Source organism: Vulpes lagopus, chromosome 2 (assembly GCF_018345385.1).
Source record: "Vulpes lagopus strain Blue_001 chromosome 2, ASM1834538v1, whole genome shotgun sequence".
Classification (NCBI taxonomy): Eukaryota; Metazoa; Chordata; class Mammalia; order Carnivora; family Canidae; genus Vulpes; species Vulpes lagopus.
In genome coordinates, this window is record NC_054825.1 from 146266350 (window position 1) to 146285465 (window position 19116).

Sequence of the window (19116 nt, forward strand, 5' to 3'; positions counted from 1 at the left end):
GATTTGGAAAATCAGGAGGTTTACTCCTTTAGGGCTTATCTAGTTCCAATTAAACCTGTCCAAAATACTCCTTTCAAGTGAAATAAAATCTGAAGACTTCAGGAAAAGTGCTTATATTAGCATGTCAAAGGAGTGAACCCCAAACTCTATCCCATATATTTTAATGCACTGTTGGTGGGGGAAACTACTTTCCTCTGGAAGACCATACTTAATGAAGCCATTTCACCTTCTATGGACATGTCCGTCATCCATAACCATGCAGTCAAACACTGATTTAGTTGGCTCTTTTATTCCTCAATTATCTCCTTGCTGATATTACATTTCTCTGTAATATCTAAGGATAGACTTTTATGTCCTTGCTATCTGTGATAATGGCTTTGAATCCCACTTAGGGGGCAGGGGAGTAGATAAATGGCCACTTGTGTTCCCTCCCACGCTCATAATTCTATAGAGCATTTGCCACTCAAGTTCTATAATTGAGGCTTTTAAATCAGACAAAGAATGCTGTCTGTGAAGGATAGAGGAAAGTTCTAGAATTTCTTTTTCACTTAATAAGAAAAATTCAACTACACAGAAACACAAAATACATGACCTCCTTTTGGGGGAAATACATTTTCCTACTGGAAATGTTTGTGATACTAAGACTGGAAGATGTCTTGAATGGATGCCATTCTATCTTTCATGTCTATACCATAAAATATGGTGTCATAGCTCTAAAAATAACAGTGCTTTTCTCTCCATGACTTTTGGAAATGACCCTTGATCTAATGCTACGTTGGTGCCACGGCTGCATGTTCATCACCTCTCATTTCCAAATATTTGGTAATCTTGTATGGATTGATGTTTGCAGGCATCTTTTGGGTCACATTAAATACTTAAGCATTATTTCCTCTGCCATTTTCTCTAAATGAACTAAGAGTGATTCACTTAAGTTGCGTTTGGTGTCTTGGTGGGAAGTCAAACTCTTAAGTAATTAAACTTGTTTATATGCTATTTATTCTTGGTGTATTATCCGCAGTGACAGTGAAACATTTCATGAGTGTTATGAGCAACATCATAAAAGCCCTTAGACTTTGTCTTTCACCCTGGGTGATTAAGGTAATTCTGAAGGAAGGTCGTGCTCAAGGAGAGCTAGGACATCAAGGAATGGGGTATCATCTGTTTTATTACTCCATATTTTACTCCCAGTGAACTGGTAAACAATTAAAATTCAAACACATCGGTGCATATAATTCAGTTACTCCCAAAACACCATAAAAATGTCTCCCTGATCAATAATTGCTTATTATGACATGCATTTGTCGTGCTGGCTGTCAAGATGTTTAGCTATTTGCTTTCTAAAAGTACAGAAAGCAAGCAAGGCTCATCAGCCTGTGCAGTTACAGAGAGCAATCCAGGTGTGGAAATCCCTGAGCTACACCTGAGCGGTTACACACACACTCCCATCCCCACACATCCACACCCCTGAAGCCCAAAGGCCAGGGCTTTCACGAAGCCTTCCCTGACCTGGCCAGAGGAAACTGCTCCCTTCCGTGGATTTTCAAAGCATGCTGTTTGTATTTCTCTTAGAAGCTCTTGTCATACTCTACATTGCTTTATCTTTTTTTTTCTAAGATTTTATTTATTTATTTGAGGGAGAGAGAAAGAGCACAAGAGAGAGCAAGAGCAGGAGGAAGGGCAGGTGGAGAGGGAGAAGTAGATTTCCTGCTGAGCGGGGAGCTTGACATGGGGCTCGATCCCAGGACCACGAGATCCTGACCTGAGCCAAAGGCAGATGCTTAAATGACTGAACCACCCAGGCGCCCCTCAACATTGCATTCTGATTATGTGTCTGAATGTTTATCTCCCCTGCTAAATAGGTGATATTTTTCACTAGACTATGACGTCACTGAGGACAGGGACTCCTTTAAAGCTAGGATTTTTGTATATTCCTTTTTGCATTCTCTTTGGTGCCTATTCTCAGGAGATCCTTTACAAACGTGTTGAATAGGAGAATGAACAAAACTTTAACACCAAATATCCACATCATGTTCCTTTAAGACAAGCGTTCTCAGATCTATCAGACTCCACAGCATATTTCTGTGTAATGAATATTTTGAAATGCCACCTTTGTCACCCATGAACTTTCTCATTTTTAGAAGTCCGTAAAATGTCCCAACTGTTATATAAAGGAGAAATAAACATAATACATAAAAGAGCATATATGTAAAGATGCAAATGCTTGGATATAACTCCACCAAAGAACATAATGAAATAGCTGTTTGCAGCTGCCAGAATAATGCTATGAGTCTCACACCTACAAAAGCAGACTGCAACAGGTGTGTTGTGTGGGTGACTGGGATAACACAAGTAGCATTGCTTTTAGTAATGTGATTTTCCAAAATGGGGGAAAACTCTTGGTAGAGGTCTAATCAGCACAGAGTTTAATTTCCCCTACATTTATATAGTTTCTGTTTTGCTGGAAAATTCAGTGCAAAAATACTTTGCACTTATTTGTAAGATGGCATGGGGCCTAGCTCATGTATTTATAGACTGGTTTTTTACCTCCAGGAGTGTTTGGCGGGACATTTGATAGGTGTGTTGAATGTTCTTTTTTTTTTTTTTTTTTGGGTAAAGATTTTGTTTATTCATGAGAGACACAAAGAGAGAAGCAGAGACATAAACAGAATACTCTCTCCTTGTGGGGAGTCTGATGTGGGACTTGATCCTAGGACCCCGGGATCATGACCTGAGCTGAAGGCAGATGTTCAACCACTGAGCCACTCAGGTGCCCCATGTATTGGATGTTCTAATAGATGTCTTAGGATGGTTCTTCATTGCTGGGATGCCCCATGCATTTCAGGATGTGAAATATATTAGCACATCCCAGTCATTGAGACAATCAAAAATGGCAGCATTAATTACCATCATTGAGAGCCACTGGTAGTAAGTCATCAGAAAATTGGATTCCCAAAATCCAGTCCAAACTATGGTTTTAGCAGCACAACTGGGAAATGAAATCCACTAAGAACTCCTGAAAGGGATGGAATGGAATGGAACAAGTTTAATGAGGACAACAACCTCACTTGGGTGTTTATTGCCTTTTTGGGAGAATTCTACAAGTGAAATCCTAAAGTGAGCAGTTTTCTAAGCTTTACTTTTGCTTTTGGTAAGAAAGTAAATTACCTATGTGAAAATTATATAGTTCAGAAATAAAGATGTTAGGAGACTTTAAATTCAGCATATCTACAAAATACGGTTATCTAGATTATAACACTTGCATTGGTGTTGCATCTAATGGTATTGTCATTGACACTCATAATAATAACTATTATTTATTGAGCTGGTATGTGGTTATCTTGTTTGAGATGGTCTAGAAGCTGAGCCTGAGATAGGGATTTGGGTCCACATGATTTTTGAGAGTGTTCTCTTTAGGAAAAGCCCATAAGAAAATGAGAGAAGCAAAATAAGTCAACTCAGGATAAGGGCACAGAGAAATTCCTGGCCAATATACAGGGTACTCTGGAGGGACCACACTACAAAGCTTTCCCATCGTCCAACTTCGAGGCAAGCGGTGCCCTATACCAGTCAGGCATTGGTTACAATCATCGAGCCCAAGTGGGAAGTTAGAGGGCTGGCAAGTAGAGCAAATCACTCAGATGTCTCTGGACATGACAGCTCCTGTGCACATAGCAGCTACAGAATGGATGCTGTAATAGGGCCCACTAACAGACTTTATTACGATGCCAGACACCCAATATACCATTTTCCTTTTATTTTGAAACAATCTCAAATATACAGAAAACTTGTAAGTAAAACACAAAGATCTTTTTCCCCTCCCCCAAACCACTTGAGAGTAAGTTGCCAACCTAAATCTCCATTACCCCTGAACACTTCAGTGTGTAATTTCTACAAACAGGGACATTTTCCATCGTAATTAGCATACAGCCATCACATTAAGGAAATTCACATTGATACATTATTACCATCTAATCCTCAGACCCTATTCAGCTTTCACCAAATGTCCCAAGAATGCCCTTTAGAGCAAAAGGATCTAGTTGAAAGGCATGCATTGCGTTTAGATGTCACTAAAGATGGCTTTCGTGTAATTTACTCTGGAACAGTTCCTGGGTGTTTCCTTGACTTTCATGACTGACCTTGAGATTACAGGGCAGTTTTTTTTTTAGACATAATAATCCCTCCATTTGGATTAGGTGATTGTAAAATGCCCAATTCCTCTTTATTTTTTTAAAAAGATTTATTTATTCATTATTCATGATAGAGAGAGAGAGAGAGAGAGAGAGAGAGGCAGAGACACAGGCAGGGGGAGAAGCAGGCTCCATGCCGGGAGACCGACGCAGGACTTGATCCCGGGACTCCAGGATCACGCCCTGGGCCAAAGGCAGGCACTAAACCGCTGAGCCACCCAGGGGTCCCCCCCAATTTCTCTTTAAACTTTAAGTTTATTTGTATCAATATTGAATTAGAGGTTCCTATTTTATTCAGTAAGTTTGAATCCAGTTCTGTGGTTCATTTTGATGCTCAGATTGTCCTCACTTTGACTAGTGTGAATCCTTTGAATTGGCCCTCGTATCTTTTTTACATGCCCCTAAGCAGCCACTGATCACATCCTTGCTTTTTGCCACAAGATATTACAAGCTGATTTTACAGCTTTCTTTTCCTCATCCCTGGAATCAGACATTTCTCCAAGCAGCTCTGACCCTTTTTAAGTGGAAAGTGGTCCTTAAAAGCCAAGCTGTAGGTGTTGGGTGTGCTTACTGCTATTAAGGGGTCACTCCTCCTGTGTCTTCACATCACAGTGGTAGAGAGTGTGTGTGTATGTGTGTGTGTGTGTGTGGTGTGCGCTGAAAACCATGAGTTGATGTTGATACCTGCAATTGCAACATGACATCAGAGTATTCATTCTTGTTTTCTTCCTTTCCATATTTTTCTCAGTGAGAAACCTGACTCTTATTGTCCTTATTACATTTACTTACATGATTAATCCTCTGATGTGTACCTACTGCCAACACCACCCCCCTTCCCCACACAGTTGCCTTCCTCCTCATATTCTGGCTCTGACACCCGGCAACAGCCTTGCCCCTCCTGGGTAGATGCCCTCTTAGGCCTGCACCCATACTGAGTGCCAGGCCACTCCTGCACAGAGACACCCTAGCAGGCTGCTCCTCCGGGTGCCCTCCTTGTTCGACCCAGAATGTCTCATCCATTGTCACATGCCAGGCTGTTCCAAGCTTGGGCACCCTCCTCACACCCTCTGGGTTCTGATTCTCCATGCCAAGCCACCCTTTCATATGTACTCCCTCCTCACCCTGTTTGGCCTTCAACTTCCCATTCTGGGTGTCCTCACTTACTCCCCACCCTGAGGCATGGAGGATTACCTTGTTCTGATGTTTTTAGTGCCAAATTGTATGGGAGGGATAGGAAGGAAAGGGAAGTGGAGGAAGGAGAAGAAGACGTATTATGTGCTGTTTTCCAGTCATCACACAAACCTTCAAAATGAACAGTGTTCCTCCCCATTTCACATCTGAGGAAACCGTAGCTCTGAGAGATTAGGTCACTTGCCTAGGGTCTCACAGCCAGTATGTAAGGAGACAGCATCTGAACCCAGGTCCCAAACTCTAGAGCCAAATTCTGTCTACTCCACACTGCTTCTGAAGACTTTGGTCTTTAAAATATGTTTGGTCTTAGGGCGCCTGGGTTGATCAGTCAGTTGAGCATCTGACTGTTGATTTCAGCTCAGGTCATGATCTCAGGGTTCTGGGATTGAGCCCTGAGTCAGAGTTCCCGTTCAGTGGGAAGTCAACTTGTCTTCCTCTTCCTCTGACCCTCCCCCAGCTTGCTCACACACACACACACACACACACACTCTCTCTCTCTCTCTCTCTCTCTCAAATAAATCAACCTTTTTTTTTTTTTTTTAAATATGTTGGTCTTTGGATGGTTCCCAAATATATAATAATAGTGCTTGGAGAAAAGGAATGCAGTTTCCTTAAGAAGCAATAGGTTGAGTTCATTTTAAGAATAGTTCTTCTACTACTTGGCCCACTTCCCTATATCTTGTCTGTGAAGAGGCTCAACAGGAGCATGGCTTTGTTCGACTCAGTTGCCTGGGCGGAGTAATGAGGCTGGGGTTTCTAGTGGCCGGTGGCATTCCGCCAGCAGTCTCACTACCTACCCGGTGGTGGTTTCTGCCTTCCGTGGCTGGCACTTCTAAAATGAGTCATCTTTACATACTTGCCAGCCCTTGTGGTCTCCCTCAGCCAGCTCTGCTCCTGCTACCACAAGGGAGCTTTGTGACTTTCTGAGACTTCAAGATGGGGAAGTAGATGCTAAACTGAGAATGAGGAAGGGGAGAAAAGTTTGCTCTGGTTTCAAACACACAACCATGGAATACGTCAGTCTTAATGTTTTCCATCCCCCAAATTCTGAGGGCTGGTGCATATGTGAAGTTAGAATATAATACATTGCAAAATGAACTTTTAACACTATTCTGTGACTCATTTTTTTAATGCCTGTTTGTCAGTGTCTTTGGAGTTAAATAACTCCAGAAAGCATTCTAGCAAAATGGAGGACAAAAAAGAAAGCATCTATTTGCCTAAAATAGCAAAAGAGCAATAGCCAAGCATATTTGACTTTTCCCAGATTTAAGCATCTTTGGAAGAAAGTTGATTTGAAGGTTTCCAGATGCAGTGTATGACCTTTTTATCATAAAATCTTAAAGTTGGGCAAATATCCTAGAATTCACCTAGTGTTTATGCCTCACCAACGAAGAAACAGAGAGACTGAGAAAAGTGATTAAGAATGATGGGGGCAGGTACATAGCTGTAATTGTGTGTGTGTGCATGTGTGTGTGTTGTTCACTTATCAGGGAACACTTGGAAGTAAGTGCACTTTATGAGACAAAAAAATAAAACCAAGGCAGATATCGTTCTGGTTGCCAGGGCACACAAGGGCTTAAGTTAGGCTGCTTCCAGATTTTTATTTCTGTGGCCTGAGCAGGTGGCTTTGTGGGGAGACATGTGACATTGAACCTTTGGCATCAGTACCCTTTGGAGTGTATAAGTCCCAAGAAAGGCAAAGGGCAGATACCAAAGTGTGAAATTTGTGTCTTAATTCACTGTTTGCATTTGATTTCAGATAATTTGTTAATTTTTAAAGTGGGGGAGGGGTACAGGAGTGGGGGAAGATAATCTTAAGCAGGCTCCATGCCTAGCATAGAATCTGACTCAGGGCATGATTTCACGACCCTGAGATCATGACCTGAGCCAAAATCAAGAGTTGGATGCTTAAACAACTGAGCCACCCAGGCACCCTTAGAATTAATTTTTATTAGTTAATTCATTTGGGAACTTTTCCCTTTAAAATTGGATTCTTCAGGAAAAACAGCCACAGATTCAGTGTGTTGTAATTATGAGAGTTATCTTAAGACACAACTCACTATTTATTACTATTTTGAGTTGGGTACTTTTTCCTAAGAATATTATATCACATATAGCTTTTTCTTTGAACCCTTAGATAAAGTCCAAAAAAGCCATTTTATGCACTTGCAAAGCTTCTCGTCCAGCACACACATGCATGTTGCTGGGTAAGTTTATAATGATGAGAATCACTTTTAAATAGCTAACAGGTTGATGAAATCCTATGTGAGGCTCTCAAAAATCTCTGTTCATAGAAAATAAATATTATAATATAAAATAAACTTTGCTCACACATGTATCTGCTCTTCTTAGCACTGCACACTTAGAGCGACTGGAACCAAAATAATTTTCTTAAATATTTTAAGTAAGTAGTTATTAATTACTTTTAGGAAATTATTTGAAGCAAAATACTTTTTGCTTGATGTTTATGAACAATATGATATTTTAAATTTCATTTGTTTTGTTGGTGTTTAGGAATTCCAAGCCATAAATCATTCTGCATATTTCTCTTGAAATCTTTTCTAAATGTTTACTCTTATTTCCTTATTTCAGAGTATACTATACTCATTTACTTATTTTCTTTCAGTTCCCCAATTTGGCCTGCTGTTCACCCAACCCTGTCAATACAGGTTTGGGTCAGGGCAGTACAGATGGCCAAGAGACACTGAAGATGACCATTTATAGTAGACATTGACTTGAATTAGTCACCAAGCCCATCTTTCCCCTCTCCTAGGGCTATTTCTTATCTCCTTTTACTCAAATTGCTTCTCTTTAGAGCACAATAAAATCTAAGAACAGAGCCTGTTCTCCCTGGGTCATCTCCTTTTTTTCTGTAATTAACTTAATCAACTAAAATTTATTGAATACCAGCTCTGTGCATAACCCAACACTTCACCCCTCCCAAAGAGTTATAAACTCTGTATTTGGATCATTGCTAGTTGCTCTCCCACATTTCCTGCTTTATCTGTCTGCCATTTGATCTGCCTAATAAATCCTAACTCATTTCATATCCCTTTACCTACTTGCTCAGGGGTTTTTCTAATAGTGTGAGAAATCAAACCAAATGAGCACATGCTTGTGCAGTTGACTTTGCAGCCTGTTTTCCAAGAAGACTTTGAGTCATAAAAACAGGGAATAGGCACGTTGGTTTCTACAGTTATTATCTGAGAGCTTCTATCTGTTGCCTTTTTTCATGATGGTCTAATTTCCTTCTCCGGGGACAGTGCTGGCCATTATATTTTAAACCCTTTTCATAGCTACACATTTCTGAAACCCCATTTTAATGGCGTGCGCAGAGTGGAGATTGAGACCATTAGCAGAGATTTTCGGCATGCCCATCGTTTATTTCTATTTTTTCTTAACCGTGTCCTGCCTTTTTAATTCATTGTTAAGAACACTGATGGGGACATTCAATGTTTTCCTCTATTTTTATCTTCAAACGATCTTTATTTGCTGCTCTGCACATTGCTAGATTTATTCCAGCCTCTTAACACTAGGGTCATAGTTTAGCGTCAGCTTGGAGCCAAATGCCCCGCAGCTGAAATGACCACACCTCCGAAGTGGCATTTTCCCAGACCGTTCCTACCTTTGATAATGAGCCAGCAAGGAGGCAAGTCTGTATCTCATTACAGCAGAGCCTTGTATTAGGCCTGGTGCATAATTAGATGGGAGGAATTACAATCGGTCCTCTCTTTGCGAGATCTTTCAGTGCCATGTCTACTCTCAAACATTACTTTTATTTTTAATCTAATGCGCTTGTACCTCTCTCTCTTTCTCTTGCTCCAAATGACGTAATAACAACCAAAAAAGAAACCAAGGAAGTTCGGAGATTTGCGGCTTTAAAAAGACTGGATCCCGAAGAGATTTTCACAAGACACTTCAGAAACAGACGTTTGAGTCAGAGTCCTTGGAGGGCCATGAACCAAGCACACAGGTATTTTCTATCAACAAACATGGTTACCAGGTTACTGGGCTGCTCTGCCCAGGGCTTGCTGTCGGTGTTTTAACTAGAGAAAGGGCTAGACTCAGAGAATGTCAGAGTAGCAGGAGCTCTGCCATTTGAGTCAGTGGTGGTTTTTTTTTTTTTTCTCCTCAAACCTGTTTGTAGCTACAGAAATTGGTGTTCAAATGAAAACCCACAAGTTCAGTAATGAAAATAGGTAGAAGTAGAAGGGGGTTGCTCATTGGGCCCATCCACGTAACAATTCCTGAGACCCGGTGGTGTCTCTAAGGGCAGTTGCAGAGTGGGGGAAAGTCCACACTGAGGCCAGACTGCCCAGGTTTTCTTCCTTATTTTGCTGTATACTGACTCTGTGGCCCCCGGCAGGATAATTAACCTTTCTGGGCTTGCTTCAGTTTCCTCCATTGGAAAACAAGGAGGATAATAAAGACATCTCATCTTATTATAATTTTTTTCTTTTATTCTCTCAATCCATTAAATTCTTTTGAGTTCATTTAAAAAACGTGTGTGTGTAAGTTTTATCATCTGTACATGGCATGTCAGGATGGGAAAGGAAAAATTAGAAAATATTTACATTAAAAAGGAGTGTTGGGTATGGAGACTCACTGGTGTAAAGGAAGTAGTGCCTTAGGGGGTCTCCTCTCCTGCCATCTTGGTCAACTGTTCCGTGGTCTTGGAGAAGCCAATTTTTAAGGTTTATTTATTTTAGAGAGAGAAAGCATGTGCACATGAGTGAGGGACGAGCAGATAGAGAGGGAGGGGAAGAGAATCTCAAGCAGACTCCCCACTGAGTGTGGAGATGGATGTGGGGCTTGATCTCATGACCCTGAGATCATGACTGGAGCTGAAACCAAAAGTTGGATGCTTAACCAACTGAGCCACCCAGGCGCCTGAAGGGAAGCTGTCTTAGTCAGTTCGGGCTGAACAATAGAGTACAATAGATTGGGGTCGTTAAAACACTAGACATTTATTTCTCACAGTTCAGAGGTGGGGAAGTCCAAGATCAAGGTGTCAGCTCATTTGGTTCCTGGTAAGCATCTTCTTCCTGGTTTTGCAGACACCTTCTTGCTGTGTGCCACCACACAGGGGAGACTGAGGGAGAACAAAGGCTCTCATGTCTCTCATAAGGGCACTAATTCCACTTGTGAAGGCCTCATCTTCATGACCTGATCACCTCCCAAAGGCCCTACCTCCCAATAGCCCATTGGGCATTAGGATGTCAACATAGGAATTTTTCGAACATTCAAGTCCATAAAACTAATAACGATGACAACAAATAGGAACTACCACATGGGGTTGTTAGAGCATTAAATGAGTTAATATTGTGTAAAGCATTTAGGTCAATGCCAGCTCTCACTTAGTGTCCATAGGTGCTAAGTAAAATCAGTCACAAAAGAACAAAAATTGTATAATTCCATGTATGTGAGCTACCTGGAGTAGTCCGATTCCTAGAGACAGAATGTATAATGTGGTTGCCAGGGGCTTAGGGAGTGGGAGGAATGGAAATGATCTTTTAACAAGTACAGAGTTACAGTATAGATAAGTACAGATTCAAAGAGTTGTGGGTAGTGGTGTGCACAACAGTGTGAATGTACTTCACACTGCTGCATTGTACTCTAAAAAAATGATTACGATGGTAAACTTTGTTATGTATATTTTATCACAATTGCAAAATCTTTTAGAAAGCCAGTGCTCTGTTCCAACTTGTCCATTTTGTAGTTGGGAAAAATAAAACAAAGGGGAAGAGACTTGTCTAAGTTTTATAGGGCATCTTCTGACCTGGTAGCATTTTCAGCTTTCAGGTGCTTTCATTCTAATCATCTCTCCATGCTGAATGGTGAATGAGTAGAGACTTTTAATATAATACCTATTTTTCAAACCACATGGTCTCTAGAGCCATGTTGACTACTTAATATGAGCTTAATGTAGGAATCAGCCATCAGTTCTGATGCTGAATATGGTGGGCTTCCTGTAGCATGGGCTATCTACTTTGTGGGAGATGTTTAAGAGATTTCTCATTGGTAATTTTGACTAAATTCAGTTTTTATTTTACATCTTTCCTTATCTTGGTCAGACAGTAGCCATAGCAGTTATTTCAACAAAAGAAATTTTTTTAAAATTATTTTTTAAAGATTTTATTTATTTATTTATTCGAGAGAGAGAGAGAGAGCGAGGCAGAGACACAGGCAGAGGGAGAAGCAGGCTCCGTGCAGGGAGCCTGACGTGGGACCCGATCCTGGGCCTCCAGGATCAGGCCCTGGGCTGAAGGTGGCGCTAAACCGCTGAGCCACCCAGGTTGCCCAACAAAATAAATTTAATATAGAGATTGGTTAAACAATTTTGGAGGACTCAGAGAATGAAATGGGAAAATTGAAGTCCTATAGAAATTAGAAATTGTACGAGCAGGAACCCGCACACCATCCTGGGGCGGTGGCTCTAAAACTAGAGCTTCACTGCAATCGCCTGGAGGGCTTGTTCCAACTCAGATTGCTAGGTACCACCCAGAGTCTCTGATTCATTAGGCTGGAGTGGCACTTGATAATTTGCATTTATAATTAGCATTTCCCAGGAGATGCTGATGCTACTGGTCCCGAGACCATATTCAAGAACCATGGGTCTGGTTGGAAGAGTATTAGAGTTATCAGAACCTAGAAGCTCTAAAGAGTGGCCTTAGAGCTGGAACTCAAATCTCTGGGGATCTCAGAGGAAAGATCCCACAGAATCTGAGAGTCTGGACTCTGACCTCTTAGGAGGTGGGACTGTCTGGCTGGTGCTGGTACCTCCAAGGAGGTAAGATAAGGATAGTTCTGGAAGCGCCCAAAGAAGCTAGGCTCTAGAACCAATTGCCACTACCAAGGTAGGAGGAGCTTCAACAAAGAGGGAGGAGCCAGTCCCCTTTCCCTTCTCTAGCTACCCAATCTTTTTAGAGCACCTATTACTGGCAGAACCCAAAAGAAGGAGGTGGCAAAGCAGAAATGTGACTTGCTAAATGCCAGGCCCAGTATCACAGAGTATAAAATTTGGAGCTGAGAGACAGTAGGTCAATGACCATCACCTCCATAAAGCACACCCATTTCAGCATACTCAGTGCTCAGTTAAGTCATCGGCTGTGTTGTGGAGCCAAGTTACACAAAAGTTGTATGTTTTTAAGTGTTAGACTAATACTCATGCAGGGATGCTCAGACAGTGAGACAATCGGCAACATCTTCCCATGTCACTCCCATTCTTGGCACCTTCTGTGTGGAATGGAAAGGCCAAGTGCCCGAATTTACATAAGTTCAATACATATATATGATGCAACTCCATGGTACACACATATATATTCCATAAAAATTAGATCACATTATACATAATACTGGATGCCTTCTTTTTTCATATTAATACACTGTGAGGTGATCACCTTTCTCTTCCAGTGAATACATGTTTACTTGGGTTTTCTTTAAATGGCTGCATAACATTCCATTGGATGGAAGTTCCAAGATCTTTTAGTGCTGTCTCTTTGGGGAGACATTTAGAGGGCAGCCCCGGTGGCTCAGTGGTTTAGTGCCGCCTTCAGTCCGAGGTGTGATCCCGGAGACCCGGGATTGAGTCCCACATCAGGCTCCCTGCATGAAGCCTGCTTCTCCCCCTGCCTGTGTCTCTGCCTCTCTCTCTGTCTCTCTCTCTCCTTCTGTGTCTCTATGAATAAATAAGTAAAAATCTTTATTAAAAAAAGACATTTAGATAGTTTCTATTATTTTGTTACTACGATGTTCCAGAGATGCTCTTGTCTTCACAATCCTTGCTCACTTGTCCGGTTATACCCTTAGGATAAATTCTGGAGATTATATATATATTTACATACATATATATATGTATATATCTTGATATCCTTTCAAAGTAACTTCGTAAATTCGTTCTCCCAAGGCTCTCATAATTTCTAAGCTAAAAAAGTATCAATAATTAAAGTGCTTGGGATGCCTAGGTGGCTCAGCAGTTGAGTGCCTGCCTTCGGCTCAGGGCGTGATCCTGGAGACCCAGGATCAAGTCCCACATTGGGCTCCCTGGATGGAGCCTGCTTTTCCCTCTGCCTGTGTCTCTGTCTCTCATGAACAAATAAATAAAATCTTAAAAAAATTAAAGTGCTAATTTATTGTTAGCACATTCAGTCAGGTAAAATTTATGATCTAGCAGAGTACCTTTTATAAGGTAGATGAATGTCACAGAAAATATATATTATAGAGAAATTGTATAATAGCATGTCCATTTGCTAGAACTTTAGGATAACATTTTACCATTAATTTTGTAGATGTTTTATAATAGTTCATCTATATTCTTATGACATATTGATAGTGATTGTATAGTCTTTACCAAGTCTTTGGTTGGGTTTGCCGTTTCCCGTTACTGACACATTGCTAATGAAATAAAGCATCTGCTTTATTGAAAAAAACTCTTTTTTTCAAACACACTGCAGCTAAAAGTGGACACTACTTGAATAGCAAATGCTTTTCTGCTTTTTGTTCTGGTGGTTATTCCTAAAACTGTTACTAAAGTCCCATAGAAGTGTATTCCTACTCCCACATTGCTGTCTTTGGAAGGATAAGATGCAGCTGGGAACTTATATGAGGTTTAATTTGGAAGGCTCCTTTCAGATCATCTTATTTTCCAGTTTCAAAAACCAGCTTCTGAAATTGAGATCAGGATGAGGTCCCTAAATAGTCCAGTCCAGACTCTTTTCTGTTATACTTATTCCAGTTCTGTTCTCATGAGTATGAGACATGAGCGAGGTTCACAAGAGACTTGACTTCTAATCTCCAGAAAAGAACATGCCCCAAACTAATAGAAACACAGTGCTCTTTTCTTTTCCTTCCTTCCTTTCTTTCTTTTTCAGATTTTATTTATTTATTCAACAGAGAGAGAGAGAGCACACAAGCAGGGGGAATAGCAGAGGGAGAGGGCGAAGCAGGCTCTCTGCTGAGCAGGGAGCCCAATGCAGGGCTCGATCCCAGGACCCCAGGATCATGACCTGAGCCAAAGGCAAACGCTTCACCAACTGAGGAACCCAGGTGCCCCCACAGTACTGTTTTTAAACCTTTTCTAAGGACCAGTTTATCTACATCTGATGAGCAATTACCTGCTTCCAGGTGGGAAGGAGATATTTAATTTTAGGATACTCAGGGCCAGGAAGCCAAAGATGTGGTTTTTGTCAAACCCATAGTTTGCTCAGAAGCAGCTTGAGGCCTGATTCTGTAATCCCACTTGGGAGCAGGGCAGATACACCCCAGATTCTTTTGTTCTTATTTTAGAGCCACGATCCTTCTCACAACATGGGTGTCTTCTTGCAGGTGCGCCCCCGCCACTTAAACGTGCTCTGTGACGTGTCTGGGAAAGGCCCCCTCACTGCCTGTGGCTTCGACCTCCGCAGCCTGCAGCCTGATCAGCGGCTGGAAAACCTCCTGCAGCAAGTGAGTGCTGAGGACTTCGAGAAGCAGAATGAAGAGGCCCGGAGGAGCAATCGGCAGGCCGAGCTCTTTGCCCTGTACCCATCAGTGGATGAGGTGGGTGCCACCATCTCCATGCTGGAGAGTCTCAGTGAGGAAAACAGAGAGTCTCCAGGAAAATATTATTGTTTGTCATTCCTGTATAGCACTATCAGGATGCTTAGTGGTATGATTTCTGGGCCATTCTTTTCCCTAAGATAAGCCTATGGAATCACAAAGCCAGTTATTGATCAGTCCTCCAAAAGAGATTCCAACAATAACCAGGATTTTCACTGCTCTTTACAAAACACTTTCACTGATTTTGTCTCATTCAATCCTCAGAACATTTCAAGGGTCTACATGTAGTAATCTTAGTGAGTCAAACCATTCAGTTCTTTGGTGGTATATTTGCAGTTTATCTGTCAAGACATGTGTTCCTTAAACTTTGATATTCTCAAGTGCTAAGATCTTTTTTTAGAGATAATCTCTATGAACAACCTGAGGAGAATTACTTTGAAAACATTCTAGTCTAAAATGATCATAGCAGGGCACCTGGGTGGCTCAGTGGTTGAGTGTCTGCCTTTAGTTCAGGTTGTGGTCCCAGGGTCCTGGGATCAAGTCCCACATAAAGCTCCCTGCAGGAGTCTGCTTCTTCCTCTGCCTGTGTCTCTGCCTCTCTCTCTGTGTGTCTCTCATGAATAATGAATAAATAAATAAAATCTTTAAAAATGATAATCAATCAATAGAACTATCATAGCTATGGTCTTAATGCACAAACTTCAGGATCCTGATTGTTCACGTCATTATATATCGGAGCTAACAGAGATCAATTTGATATTTTGGCTTTGCCTTGTATTTACTCCTTAGGGCACTTCGGATGGGATGAATAGTGATCATTATTCCAGCCCCTGTAGGCTCCTCATACTTGATATGAGGCTCTGTGTCTTTCCTCTGTATGTCAGAATGTTTGTGCTTCTGGTTCTTGCCAGAACTGGCTATGGCAATATCTCTGCTGTCCAAATTTTATCAAAAGTTCAGTTGTAAGATGCACAATTTGGGGGGCATTTTTGCATAAAACATAAGCGATCCATCCATGCCTCTAAATGTTTGACATTTAATTTTTGGATCAAGCAAGAAGACTGCTAGGGAGCCTGCTTCTTAAACCTGGTGGAGCCCCCTGGGCATTGTGTTTGCTGACTCAGCCCTTGGATGAGGGCAAAAAGTACAGTATGGAAGCTGCAGTCATGAGACGTGACGTTATGTCCACTGTGCAAATATTATCAAGGACACAGACCTACTCCTCATCCAGCACCTGCCTCAGTGAGGATCCAGAGAGAAATTGTCTCTCAAGTCTTGGGATAGAGAAGAATTTGATTTCACTGGGGAAATGGAAACTCTTAGGAGACTGTGTGCATCTTGTAATCAGCTCTCCTGAAGTCTTTACTTAGGGTCAAATTCCCATTTGCTGCTTTTTTTTTTTTTTCTATTTTCTGCTTCTAAATCTAGTGGCTAACTTATTGGAATTTACTTCAGCTTTCTTTCTTTCTTATTATTATATTCCAACTACGTTGGTTTTCTCATCTATTTATTTCATTTGTAGTGGCCTCAAATCCTTTTCTGAATGAGGCAGATTAAAAATAACTACGAATAATGTGGGCAGCGTTGTATCACCTCCATTCTTCAGATTGCAGAGTAAGAGTCAGGGAGGTTAAGTAACCTCTCAGGCAAATTAAAGTACAGAATGGGGATCCTAACCCATTAACCCCAAACTTTATGTTTGCCCCTACTTAGGTATCTACATATGACTACCTGGCATAAGAGCACACATAATTGAAATCCAAAGATGATATGAACCATCACACTAAATATCATAACTCTTCAGTTTCCATATAAAACTTTAAGGTTTTTTTTTTTACCATCTTTGTCAAGAAATATTATATCTGCCAGATTTGACTTCTGCTTGTATTCCTTTTCCTCTCAGCTCCATAGTGGAGATGCCAGTATGTAAGAAAGTGTCCCGAAGTGGACACCAGGAGAGACAAAACAATGAAAGGATGAGAAGGGTATGTCTAGTGAGATATCAGCCTTCATGGGATTAAGTGGGAGGGTGTTCAGTCTCCCACCAATTGCAAGAATGAATCACAGATTCTGTAGAAGAACTTTTTTTTATGGTCTCTGAAATGATGCAGAAACTTGATTAGGATTGAAAGTTATAATCTAGCAGAGGTCCTAAGAGGCCCTCTTTATTGGGTGAAGAGGAGTGCTTTATATTTAGTGTACCAATTATTTGTAAATTAGTATGTCGAAAATTCTGGGAGGCCCCCATTCCAGCCTTTAATATTTTGAAGCTCATACATACGGAGATTGCATTTGTCCTTGTAATTTGAACTTTCTCCAAAGATAGTCCTGTGGAAGAGGGGTAAATTTCTGGCTACCATGAACTAATCACACACACTGATTTTTTTTTTTTTTTTGTGAAACACCTTAACAAAACTATTTCTTATTACCATGACTTTATTTCCTGGTGAAGAGGATGAGAAAAGAGGTGAGCTATTATATTTAAATTATGACTAAGCCTACAAGAGAGATAAAAGTAAAACACAACCCCCAGGCCTCTAGGAGGGGAGTTCTTGTCCTGATTCACTCTTGGTTCTGCAAAAGGCATCCTATGGGTTGGTCCCTAAGAAGGTGCCACTATCCTCTGAATTGCAGAAGGGTTTGCATTCAGACTGCCTAAGCTGCAAGTAACATAACTCAACTAAAAACCAATTAAGAAAAAAAAAGTAGTATGGGTGTGGGGGATATTTATAGGCCCACATAATGCAATCACAGGCAGACAGATGTAGAGTTGGCCTCAGTGTGTTGGGTCAACTGATAGAAGACATCTCTCATACTGTCCTTCTCTTTCTCTTACTCTCTCCCTCCCTTTCTGTCTCTGTCCCTCTTTAAATATCTATATGTATATTTAGAGATATATACAAAAATATATATACATATCTATATATGCACACATTTATGTATGCACGTATATATTATATACAGAAATGTAAATATATACATACATATACATAATATATTTATATGTACATAATATATATGTATTTATAATATTTATAATATAAATACATATATATTATATTATTTTTATATATACATACATACACACACACTCAGGAAGATAAAACAACGGACATCTACTTCAGGCAAGATAGGCCATGTTCAGGGTGGTATGGCCACAGACCAGATATCCACTTCGAACTTCATATTTGCTCTTCTCCTTCTCTGGGAACTAGTTCCAATTTCAGATAACTATAAAGGCTTAAAAAATGCATATAGATTAGAAGAGACTTAGGAAATGCATCAATATCTAAACCTCATTTGGATCATGATTTAACAAACTAACTGCAGGGATCCCTGGGTGGCGCAGCGGTTTGGCGCCTGCCTTTGGACTATCGTAGATAAATAAAAAAAAATAAAAAAAAAAATTTAAAAAAAAAAAAAAAACAAACTAACTGCAAAAAAGAATTGAGATAGTTGGGGAAATTTGGAATGAACTAAATATTTAGTGACAATAAGAAATTGCTGTTAATTTTTTAAAAAATCAATGGCATTACAGCTGTGCAGTTTTATTTTTTATTTTATTTATTTATGTTTTAAATATTTTATTTATTTATTTGAGAGAGAAGGAGAGAATAAATGGGGAAGGGGCAGAGGGAGAGCAGACTCCCCACTGAGCAGGGAGCCCGACATGGGACTCAGTCCCAGGACACCAGGATCATGACCTGAGCCAAAGGCAGACACTCAACCGACTAAGCCACCCAGGCGCCCTGACAGCTGTGCGTTTTTAGAAGTCTTTATCTTATAGAGATTTGTACTGAAATATGTACAGATGAAGTTCTATGATGTCTGAGGCTTTGCTGCCAAGTAATCCACTATTGAATAGGGGGAGGTAGTAAGTGGGAGTATGGGTGAAGCCAGATTGCCCATGAGTTAAACATATTGAAACTTACATGATGGGTAAAGATGGTTCATTCCATTATTCTCTCTACTTTTGAGTATATTTCCATTTTCTAAATGAAAAGCTTTTAATGAAGAACCTTGAAAGTTCGAATCTAGACCAGAGAGGTAGCCTTAGAAACCCATGAATGTATGTTGGGGCTCTTCTCCAATGAGGGAGGGTGCTTCCCTTCTCCATGCACCTGCTCTGATCACCCTGCAAGTGCCAGTTTGCTCTGAGAGAGTTGAGCTCAGTGTGGGCATCAAGCAGTGCCTCCTCTGA

At 40.7% G+C, this 19116-nt stretch overlaps 1 protein-coding gene across 3 annotated transcripts in view; it reads left to right on the forward strand.

The window, feature by feature from the left end:
- Nucleotides 1-19116, forward strand: part of DOCK8 (dedicator of cytokinesis 8) — a 229953-nt gene that overhangs the window by 73857 nt on the left and 136980 nt on the right. For all 3 annotated transcript variants that reach the window (XM_041740118.1, XM_041740127.1, XM_041740135.1), the window contains exons 5-6: nt 9228-9351; nt 14703-14915. In XM_041740118.1, coding sequence (XP_041596052.1) covers nt 9228-9351; nt 14703-14915 — 337 coding nt within the window. The remainder of the gene's footprint in view (nt 1-9227; nt 9352-14702; nt 14916-19116) is intronic.